The sequence below is a fragment of the Aotus nancymaae genome, unplaced genomic scaffold, assembly GCF_030222135.1.
Source record: "Aotus nancymaae isolate 86718 unplaced genomic scaffold, 86718_ANA_hifiasm-v0.15.2.pri h1tg000057l, whole genome shotgun sequence".
In the NCBI taxonomy this organism is placed as follows: Eukaryota; Metazoa; Chordata; class Mammalia; order Primates; family Aotidae; genus Aotus; species Aotus nancymaae.
Genome location: NW_026988471.1, coordinates 31,053,019 through 31,065,202, shown reverse-complemented (window position 1 = coordinate 31,065,202; position 12,184 = coordinate 31,053,019). Strand labels below are relative to the sequence as shown.

The window sequence follows — 12,184 nt, the reverse complement described above, 5'->3', positions numbered from 1 at the left end:
GACAGGGTTTCACCATGTTAGTCAGGCTGGTCTTGAACTCCTGACCTCAGGTGATCCACTAGCCTCGGCCTCCCAAAGTGCTCAGATTACAGCCATGAGCCACCATGCCTGGCTTTCTTTTCTAGGAGACATGGTCTTACTTTGTTACCTAGGCAGGAGTACAATGGCATGATCACTGCTCACTGCAGCCTCAACCTTCCAGGCTCAAACAATCCTCCCGCCTTAGCCCCACCAAGCAGCTGGAACTTACAGGCACATGCCAGCATGCAGGACTAATTTTTTTATTTTTGTAGAGACGGTACTGCCATGCTTCTCAGGCTGATCTTGAACTCCTGCCTCAGCCTCTCAAAGCGTTAGGATTATAGTCTGGAGCCACTGTGCTCAGCCCTACTTAGAACCAATTCATTTTTTCCTAACTTTTCTTCCATGTAACTTGAAACAGCAAATATATTTTGCATATAATTGATAAAGTCGTGCTCATCATAGTCTCAAAGGTCCAACTTCCTATGTTTACCTGTTCTATTCTGCTTTCTTTTATACACACCAGTAGCTAGAGAAATAATCGAAATACAAAGAGGAGAGGAAAAAAGCAGGGTTGGACATATTGTAATTATTGGAGATTAGCTGATATAAGTAGTAGAGTCAGCCAGCCAGCCAGTCAGCCAACAGACATCTACTGGATGAATTGATTCATAGCCTAAATACTGTAATTTCTAATTCTGAATATATTTCTTTTTTTTTTTTTTTTGAGACAGAGTTTCGCTCCTGCCCAAGCTGGAGTGCAATGGTGTGATCTTGGCTCACCGAAACCTCCGCACCACAAGGTTCAAGCGATTCTCCTGCCTCAGCCTTCCGAGTAGCTGGGATTACAGGCATGTGTCACCATGCCCGGCTAATGTTGTATTTTGTTAGTAGAGATGGGGTTTTTCCATGTTGATCAGGCTGATCTCGAACTCCTGACCTCAGGTGATCTGCCTACCTCGGCTTCCCAAAGTGCTGGGATTACAAGCATGAGCCACCGCGCCCGGCCTGAATATATTTCAACTATGATAAGCTGGAGTACTTTACTTATTTAATAGTGGTACTCACATACTTCACAATAGGCTCTGAAGTCAGGCTGCCTCAGCTCAAATCCTAACTCTATACTTGCTAGTTATGAGACTTTAGGTAAGTTCCTTAATTTCTCTGTATTTCAGGTTATTCAGCTGAAAAATAAGGATAACAACAGCAACTACAGAGCATGGGGTGGTAGTGAAAATTAAAAGAAATACTACATATGAAGCAATTACAATGATGCTTAGGCATATAGGAAGTGTACAATAAATGTTTTATATTATATATATACACATATACATTTATTGTTGTTGTTGAGATGAAGATCTTGCTCTATTGCCCAGGCTGGTCTTGAATTCCTAGCCTCAAGCAATCCTCCTGCCTAGGCCTCCCACAGCATTGGGATTACAGGCGTGAGCCACTGTGCCTGGCCAATATACTTAAAGACAATATTAGACTCTAATTTTTAATTTGAGGTGATAGGAAAATAGAAATGAGTAATGACTGCTTTGGTTTTAAAATAAACCAAGAGTGGCCAGTCGTGGTGGCTCACGCCTGTAATCCCAACACTTTGGGAGGCTGAGGCAGGTGGATGACTTTGAAACCAGCTTAGCCAACATGGTAAAACCCCATCTCTACTGAAAATACAAAAAATTAGTTAGGCATAATGGTGCACACCTGTAGTCCCAGCTACTTGGGAGGCTGAGGCAGGAGATTCTCTTGATCCCAGGAGGCAGACGCTGCAATGATCCAAGATCACATTACTGCACTCCAGCAGCCTGGGTGACAGAGCAAGACTCTGTCTCAAAAAAAAGCCAAGAGTGAGGTCAGGTGCAGTGGCTCACACCTGTAACCCCAGTACTTTGGGAGGCGGGAGTGGGAGGATCGCTTGAGGCCAGGGGTTCAAGACCAGACTGATTAACATAGCAAGACCCTTTTTCTATCAAAAAAACAAAACAAAACAAAATTAAAAACCCAGTGTGAATCAAAATAAGACATTTACAGCTCATAGCCTAAAATGCGGTCAAGAAGCATTATTTACAAGTGCAAAGGAAATTTGTGGATTAACCACTCTTTCCCTCCTTGACAATGAGGAAAGGGCCAGATTTCAAAAATAGTGCATGGTGACTGAACACCAACAGTGACACCAACGAGGACACAAATAATATACTAGTTTTTGCCTAATGCTACAGGTAATCAAGTTTGAGCATATCTGACTATAACTTCATTTTTAGAATAGGTAATAATGAATTAACTGTAAGTCTACAAATGTTAACAATAACATTAAAAAATGTACAAATACTTTTATTAAGATAAATAAAATCTGGCTGGGTGCAGTGGCTCATGCCTGTAATCCCAGCACTTCGGAAAGCTGAGGCAGAAAGATCACTTGAGGCCAGAAGTTTGAGAACAGCCCTAGAAAAACAGTGAGAACCCCATCTCTACAAAAAAAAAAACTTTTAATTAGCTAAGTGTGGCCAGGCACAGTGGCTAACACCTGTAATTCCATCACTTTGCGAAGACAAGGTAGGCGGATCACTTGAGGTCAGGAGTTTGAGACCAGTCTGTCCAACATGGCGAAACTCCAACTCCACTAAAAATACAAAAAGTAGCCGGGCGCAGTACCATGCGCCTGTAATCCCAGCTACTCGGGAGGCTCAGGCAGGAGAATTGCCTCAATCTGGGAGGCAGAGGTTGCAGTGAGCCGAGATTGCACCATTGTACTCCAGTCTGGACAAGAGAGTGCGACTCCATCTCAAAAAATAATAATAATTAGCTAAGTGTGGTAGTGTGCACCTGTGGTTCCAGCTACTTGGGAAGCAGAGGCAGGAGGACCACTAGAGCCCAGAAGTTTGAGGTTGCAGTGAGCTATGATCATATCACTGCACTCCAGCCTGGGTAACAAAGGCAAGACCCTGTCTCAAAAAAAAAAAAAAAAAGGAAAGAAAAAGAAAGGAAGGAAGGGGAAGGGGAAGGAGAAAAGGAAGAGAAGGGGGAGGGGAGGGGAGGGAAGGGAGGAAGGAAGGAAGGAAAGAGGAAGGAAGGAAAGAAGAAGGGAAGGGGAAGGGAAAGGAAAGAAAGAAAGAAGAAAAATAAATAAATAGATTAAAGAGATCTGAAATCTGGACAATCATGTGAATATATTATAATTTGGGATGGCTATAAACAAATATAATCTTTTTTTTTTTTTTTTTTAATTTAAAGACGAGGTTTCACCATGTTGGTCAGGCTGGTCTCGAACTCCTGACCTCAGGTGATCCGCCCGCCTTGGCCTCCAAAGTGCTTGGATTACAGGCGTGAGCCACCATGCCCAGCCAAACAAATATAATCTTACCTTGTCCTGTAACTATGACAGCTATTCCTTTTTCCAGTTCTTCAATACCTTTCTTATACCATTCCACAGCTTGCTCCTTCTGTCCTGCTTTAAAATAAAAATAATTATTTGTATAGATCATGAGTATGAAGAGTACACTAAACATTGCAAAGCATGCTGTTGATAGATAATACATAAAAAATGGGGTTGTAAACAAGTCAGTCTGAGAAACATTACTATATAACTTCTTAGTACTTTTATCATAGTAATGTGTGTATTACGATGGCTCCAAGATGGGGAATATGGTCACAATGTTTATCAACATTTTAGGGCCGTGGGTCCTTTTTTTCTTATCATCTCATAGTATTGATCCTTATAACCACTAAAATGCTGAATTAAAGACATTTTATTTAGGAATTTTTAAGTATACATACTTTTGAAAAATACAAATATGATTTCAATAACAACGAAACAAAAAGTACTGTTCCATCTCATATTCAAATCTGATATAATGTGTTCATTGTTAGGTGCCTCCTCTCTAGAGTAAGTTTTTATTTAACAATTCATTGCATCATGAAAACTGGTATATTAGATTACAAGTGTAGCATTTAGTAACACGTTTCTATTTTCTTTGAACTAAACAACTAGTTTAAAACATTAATTCCTAATGCAAGTTAGGCTTTAAAAGAATCTAAAAACTCAGCATAATCAAAAAGTATATAGAACAACTTCTGTAATCGTTATACTCAAATCACATTGTATTTGAAAATTAATTTTTTGTTTTATTTCTATCATTTTTGACCATTTGTCTCAATGAAAATTTATTATTAGCCTTTCCTATTATTTTTGACCATTTGTCTGAATGCAAATTAATTTCTTAGTCTGTCTTTTTTTTTTTTGAGACAGAATCTCACTTTGTCACCCAGGCTGCAGTGCAGTGGTGCTCTCTCTGCTCACTGCTCCGCCTCCCAGGTTCAAGCAATTCTCGTGTCTCAGCCTCCAGCTGAGATTATAGATGTGCACCACCACACCCAGCTAATTTTTGTATTTTTAGTACAGACAGGGTATTCACTATGTTGGCCAGGCTGATGTTGAACTCCTGACCTCAGGTATTCTACCCATCTTGGCCTCTCAAAGTGCTCAGATTACAGATGTGAGCCACTTAGCCCAGCCTTGTTTTTTTTAAACAGAGTCTTGCTGTCACTCACACTGGAGTGCAGGGGCACGATCCTAGCTCACTGCACCCTCCAACTCCTGGGCTCAAGTGATCGATTTCTTCTCTCGGCCTCCCAAGTAGCTAAGACTACAGGCATGTGCCACCACATTTAGCTAATTTTTTTGTGTTTTTTTTGTAGAGATAGGGTCTTACCTGTTGCCCAGGCTGGTCTTGAACCCCTAGACTCAAGTAATCCTCCTACCTTGGCCTCCCAAAGTGTTAGGATTACAAGCTTGAGTGACCACACCTGGCCTCACGTCAAACAAAAATTTCCATGCCATTCCTTACTTAAAATTTCCAATTCAATATAATATGATGACTTGATAAAACAGATGAAGTCGTATTATAAACACCACACACAGCGACAAAGAAATGCTGTCTCCTTATGAGTACGTACTACCTACCATGTTCTTCTGTTTCTTTATCCTGAAAATAAATCACTAACTATATCACCCCCTTAAACAGGGCAATTTCTTACTTTTTTTTTTTTTTTTTTTGAGACGGAGTTTCACTCTTGTTACCCAGGCTGGAGTGCAATGGTGCGATCTCGGCTCACCGCAACCTCCGCTTCCTGGGTTCAGGCAATTCTGCCTCAGCCTCCTGAGTAGCTGGGATTACAGGCACGCACCACCATGCCCAGCTAATTTTTTGTATTTTTAGTAGAGACGGGGTTTCACCATGTTGACCAGGATGGTCTCAATCTCTTGACCTCGTGATCCACCCGCCTCGGCCTCCCAAAGTGCTGAGATTACAGGCTTGAGCCACTGCGCCTGGCAATTTCTTACTTATTATAGAATTATCAGTATTTCATACTGATCCTGATTCAGAGTACATGCTCAATAAGTACTTGATAATGACATGTAAAGAAAAGTTTATGAAGATTGGGCACTGTTGGCCCATGCCTGTAATCCCAGCACTTTGGGAGGCCAAGGCAGGAGGACTGCTTGAGCCCAGCAGCTAAAGACCAGCTTGGGCAACATGGTGAGATTTTATCTCTACCAAAAAATTAAAAAATTAACCAGGATTAAGGGTGCACATCTGTGGTCCCATCTATCTGGGAGACTGAGGAGAGAGATCACTTGAGCTGGAGAGGTGAAGGCTGCAGTGATTGCACCACTGCATTTTAACCTGAGCAACAGAGCAAGACCTTGTCTCAAAAAAAAAAAGGGGGGGCCGGGCGCGGTGGCTCACGCCTGTAATCCCAGCACTTTGGGAGGCCGAGGCGGGTGGATCACGAGGTCAAGAGATCAAGACCATCCTGGTCGAACCCCATATCTACTAAAAATACAAAAAATTAGCTGGGCATGGTGGCACGTGCCTGTAATCCCAGCTACTCAGGAGGCTGAGGCAGGAGAATTGCCTGAACCCAGGAGATGGAGGTTGCAGTGAGCCGAGATAGCGCCACTGCACTCCAGCCTGGGTAACAAAAGCGAAACTCCGTCTCAAAAAAGAAACAAAAAAGGAAGAAAAAGAAATTATTAAGAGTTTGTTATAAATTAACTAAAATTATTTGGATGCTCACCTTCCTGTTTTCCACAAAGAAAATACCTATTTACATGTATTTTTGCTGTTTTTAATTGGAAAAAGGGAAAATTACAGAAAATAGTATAATAGCGTTTGTACTAACTGGCAAAAATAGTGATAACAATGTCATATTTGGTTTAAAAACAAGGTGATTAAACTGTAACAGATATAACCGTAAGTTCCTTTTTTAGTGCCTCTTCCCATTCCCATGCTCCTTCTCTTCTAAGAAACCTCTACCAAGAATTCAGTGCATGGCCGGGTGCAGTGGCTCACACCTGTAATCCCAGCACTTTAGGAGGCCAAGGCGGGCAGATTACAAGGTCAAGAGATCGAGACCATCCTGGCCAATATGGTGAAACCCCACTTCTACTAAAAATACAAAAATTAGCTGGGTGTGGTGGCATGCACCTGTAGTCCCAGCTGCTCGGGAAGCTAAGGCAGGAGAATCACTTGAACCCAGGAGGTGGAGGTTGCAGTGAGCTGAGATTGTGCCACTGCACTCCAGCCTAGCAACAGAGTGTGACTCCATCTCAAAAAATAAAAAAATAAATAAAAGAATTCAGTGCATATCTTTCTAGTTCATGGTTTTATCGTCCTTATCTAAATTAGTGTGATTTTTTAAATTTATATTTCTTTTGAGATCTAGCTACGCTGCTATATATAGATCTAGTTCATTCATTTTGACTTCTGTACAGTAACCTGTATCATTCTGTGATTTATAATTTATTCAACTATGTCTTATTTTCTTTTTTTTGGAGATAGGCTTACTGTATCGCCCAGGCTAGAGTGCAGTGGCATGATCTCAGCTCACCTGCAACCTCCACTTCCCAGGCTCAAGCGATTCTTGTGCATCAGCGTCCGGAGTAGCTGGGATTACAGGTGTGTGCCACCACACCTGCCTAGTTTTTGTATTTTTAGAAGAGACAGGGTTTCGCCATTTTGGCCAGGCTGGACTCAAACTCCCAACCTCAGGTGATCCTCCTGCCTTGGTCTCCCAAAGTGCTGGGATTACAAGCATGAGCTGCCACACGCAGCCTCAACCATTTTTTCGATTATTAAAAGATGCTGAGATTGTTTCTAGTTTTTCAGTATTTCAAACAATGCTGTAACCTTCTTATACCAGTCCCCTAATGCATACCTGCCAGTTTAAGATATATGCTTAAGAAATAAAAGTGATGAGTCATAGTTTGTCACACTTTCACTATTCACCAGAAATCAATAAAGTGCTTTTTAAGATTGCTTATTCCAGCTGGGTATGGTGGCTCAAGATTATAATCTCAGCACTTTGGGAGACCGAGGTGGGTGAATCACCTGAGGTCAGGAGTTCAAGACCAGCCCAGAAAACATGGTGAAACTCCATCTCTACTTAAAATACAAAAATGAGCTGGACATGGTGGCATATAGCTATAGTTGAACTACTCAGGAGGCTGAGGCAGGAGAATTGCTCAAACCTGGGGGGCAGAGGTTGCAGTGAGCAGAGATCGTGCCACTGCATCCAGCCTGCTCAACAGAGAATGACTTTATCTCTATCTATCTATCTATCTATCTATCTATCTATCTATCTATCTATCTATCTATCTATAGCAGGCAAAGAGTAAAGTATAAATTTGGCCAAAAATTTGAGACATAAATGGCAAATAAGTGTATGAAAAGATGCTCAACATCATTAGCTGTTAGGGAAGTACAAATTAAAACCACAAGATATAACAATGCACCTAATTTTGAAAAACAAAAAACAAAAGAACACGAAAATACCAAAATATGGCCAGGTGTGGTGGCTCATGCCTGTAATTCACACACTTTAGGAGGCCAAGGAGGGTGAATCACGAGGTCAGGAGATTGAGACCATCCTGGCTAACACGGTGAAACTCCATTTCTACTAAAAATATGAAAAATTAGCCAGTTAGCCGGGCATGGTGGCATGCACGCGTAGTCTCATCTACTTGGGAGGCTGAGGCAGGAGAATCACTTGAACCCAAGAGTAGAAGGGGTTGCAGTGAGCCAAGATAACACCACTGCACTCCAGCCTGGGCAACAGAGTGAGACAGAAGAAAGAAAGAAAAGAAAAGAAAATACCAAAATATTACAAGAGAAAAAGTAATGGATGTTTCATGTATTTGCTGGTAGGGAATAAAATAGTACCCAGTTGGAAAAAGAGTTTGGTAGTTTCTTATGACATTAAACATATATTTATCATATAAGTCAACAATCTCTTCTTCTACTTATTTATGCAAGAGAAATGAAAACTTCTAAGACCTGTACATGAATTTACAGTGTCTTTATGCGTAAGAGTTAAAAACAGGAGGTCAGGCGTGGTGACTCATGGCTGTAATCCCAGCACTTTGGGAGGCTGAGGCGGGCGGATCACTTGAGGTCAGAAGTTAGACCAGCCTGGCCAAAACGGTGAAACCCCATCTCCACTAAAAATACAAAAATTAGCTGGGTGTGGTGGCAGATGCCTGTAATCACAGCTACTCAGGAGGCTGAAGCAGGGAGAATCACTTGAACCTGGGAGGCAGAAGGTGCAGTAAGCTGCGACTGTGCCACTGCACTCCAGCCTCGGCAACACAGCAAGACTCCATCTCAAAAAAATTTTAATAAAAAATAAACAAACAACAACAGCAGAAAACAACCCAAATCATTTAGTTAATGGAGTAACAAACTGTGGTACCTGTATGGTTAGAACTTAAATGTGAATTTGGATAAGAAGCCCTGCAATTCAAAAAGGGTAAAAGTTGACCCTCAAAGCGGAGGAACAGGCCAGGCGCGGTGGCTCACACCTGTAATCTCAGCACTTTGAGAGGCTGAGGCAGGTGAATCACTTGAGGTCCAGAGTTCATTCAAGACCAGCCTGCTCAACATGGCAAAACTCTGTTTCTACTAAAAATACAAAAATTAGCCAGGCAAGGTGGCGTGTGCCTGTAAGCCCAGCTACTTGGGGGACTGAGGCAGGAGAATCACTTGAACCCAGGAGGCAGAGGTTGCAGTGAGCCTCGATCGCACCATTGCAATCCAGCCTAGGTGAGAGCCAGATTCCATTTCAAAAAAAAAAAAAAAAGCTGAGAAAGAGAAAAGTAGCTTCTCATATCCAGGAGCTGGCCTACTACTATCAGCTAAACCTTGGTACTAGACCTGGCACTTACAGAATATCAGCATCAAATAAGGCCACTCTGTGACCACTGTGGAACAAAACCATTCTACAATTATATCTAAACACAGACAAAACGTGAACACTGAACACTGCCTAAACCATGAAATACCAAACAGTCCCCTCTTTCAACTAATGAGAGAACTCTGCTTTTTTTTTTTTTTTTAAGATAGATTTTTTAAAAATCTGTCGCCCAGGCTGGAGTGCAGTGGCGTGATCTCGGCTCAACCACCGCCTCCCGGGTTCAAGCGATTATCCTGCCTCATCTCCCGAGTAGCTGGGACTACAGGTGCCTGCCACTATGCCCGGCTAGTTTTTGTATTTTTTGTAACAGAGACAGAGTTTCACCATGTTGGCCAGGTTGGTCTGGAACTCCTAAACTCCTGACCTGGTGATCTGTCCACCTCGGCCTCCCAAATTCTAGACGTGAGCCTCCCGGGATTACAGGCGTGAGCCACCGTGCCCAGCCAACCCCTGCTTTTTGACTACTACAGCTTTAGACCTCACTCTAGTCTTCTCTTCTTCTAGATAGGTTTTATGATATTTATTCATAGAATTATTCAGCTCCTGGTAGCATCCAATTCAGAGCAAAACATTGTTTCCTCAAATCCTCCTTAAAATCACCAAATACGAGCCCAAATCCTGTAAGATCTTTCTAACACCCTTTTACTAAGATGTACCATAGTTATTAAATACATGTGTTCTCCCTGGCTACAGTGAGTAATAAACTTCACTTGCTCAACCATAGATAGGTTTGTTCCTGGAAACTGTTGACTGGAGGGCATTCACTCTGCAGAAGAGCAGAAAAGTAATGTAAGTAAGTATGGCATGTCTATAGTATATTTATACAGCTGTAAAACATTAAATAACCTCTGAGAAAAGAATAGATTTTGACATTTTTCTTTCCTCATTAACCAGAATGAACTGCTGAGATGTGACTGTGCTCAAAGACGTTTTATTGTATAGGATGCCTAAGATCAGCGATGGTAAATAATCCACAAACAAGAGAAAAAAGGCTACATCAGAACATTAACAGTTTCACTGTCTGGGCAGAACTATTGTTAAGTCAAGACTGAAGAAAACTGGCCAGGCACGGTGGCTCATGCCTGTAATCCCAGCCCTCTGGGAGATGAGGCAGGAGGATCGCTTGAGCTCAGGAGTTCATGACCAGCCTGAGCAAAAGAACAAGACTCTGTCTCTATCTTGCTTAAAAAATATTTTTTTAAAAAAGAGGGAAGAAAACTAATATAGAAGAGTAGACAATCTATACTTTGCCAGATGTCAAAAACCCAACTATTACTGGGTAGAACAAAGGGAGTAAGATAGTGGAAAAGAGGGAGGAAGGGTTAGGGAATATCCTTCAATAATTCAATATCCAGCCGGGTACAGTGTCTCACTCCTGTAATCCCAACACTTTGAGAGGCCAAGGCAGGCAGATCACTTGAGGCCAGGAGTTCGAGACCAACCTGGCCAACATAGCAAAACGCCATCACCACTAAAAAAAAAAAAAAAGATTCAATATCCATTTACTGACTATCCTTAATTGTCATCAGGAAAACTAACAATATTGGGAATCCAGTTTAATATGGTTTAACTGTATTCAACATTAGGAAAAATACAACAACAACAACAACAACAACAAATCAGCTGAAAACAGAACAAGGGATAAAGTCCTTAAGAGTGGCTGCCTTTTTGTCTCTTTAGTGCAGATGCCAGAAAATGTTCTTGAGAAAAAATATGAAATGTTTATTGCATATTTAACCAAAAGCAATGTTATCTTTTGGAAAAGTATGATATCATCTGAATGTCCATTTATCAGACTTATTACTTAGTTTAATCAGAGAAACTTTAAAGTAGAATCATTAGGCCCAAAGACAGTAAGTCTGAAATTAATCCTTTCAAAATTGTAGGTGTACAAAGGTTTTCAGCAGCATAAGAAAACTACCAAATCTGACACTTCTGATTTCTAACTTCCATCCTCATCTTCTGAAAACAGATATGGACAGGCATTTTGTACGTGAGTTTTAAATAAAGTACAATATTGAATTATATAGAATTATGAAATATTACCATTTTCATTAATTTTTTACAAACCTGTAAACCAAAAATAAAATTCTAAGACTCCCAACAAACTGATGAACCTTCCCCTCACCAGGGGAAGTTAACCTAAAAAACTAGTTCAGGGCCGGGCACAGTGGTTCACGCCTGTAATCCCAGCACTTTGGGAGGCCGAGGCGGGTGGATCACGAGGTCAAGAGATCGAGACCATCCTGGTCAACATGGTGAAACCCCATCTCTACTAAAAATACAAAAAATTAGCTGGGCATGGTGGCGCGTGCCTGTAATCCCAGCTACTCAGGAGGCTGGGGCAGGAGAATTGCCTGAACCTAGGAGGCGGAGGTTGTGGTGAGCCGAGATCGCGCCATTGCACTCCAGCCTGGGTAACAAGAGCGAAACTCTGTCTCAAAAAAAAAAGAAAAAAGAAAAACTAGTTCAGGCCATGATGAGAAGTAGGGGTTGGACATGACTTATTATACCCTCTTCCTTTGGAATTCAGGGACAACTGATCAGCATTAACATTAAAACAGAGACATTAAGATGTTCTGTAGCAATCACACACCAAATTCCCAGCTTGACTCTAGTGCAGCATCACATGTCAGATAGCAGGCCATGGAAGAAATTTAAGTATTTTACCCTATAATGTATTTCCTTGACATATTCTGAAATGGCCCTGCAAAGCTGTCTCTTGCTGGGAAAATTTACATTCTGTAGAGAATCACTTTCCCTTTCCAAGTCTTTTCCCTGATCCAGGAGAAAATTAACTAAGAGTCTGCCACCTTTTAAAGTCTCATAAGAAACATGTATTCTCTAGACAGATTAATAGAAAAGAGAGAATAATCAAATAGATGCAACAAAAAACAATAAAGGG

The 12,184-nt window shown here is 41.4% G+C and overlaps 1 protein-coding gene across 4 annotated transcripts in view; it reads right to left on the bottom strand.

Moving 5' to 3' along the window:
* Window positions 1-12,184, bottom strand: part of SPAST (spastin) — an 83,721-nt gene that overhangs the window by 60,592 nt on the left and 10,945 nt on the right. For 2 of the 4 annotated variants that reach the window (XM_064363971.1, XM_021674425.2), the window contains exon 2: window positions 3,389-3,475. In XM_064363971.1, the coding sequence (XP_064220041.1) occupies window positions 3,389-3,475 (87 nt within the window). The remainder of the gene's footprint in view (window positions 1-3,388; window positions 3,476-12,184) is intronic. The other 2 variants (XM_064363972.1, XM_021674426.2) reach the window with 1 other exon arrangement.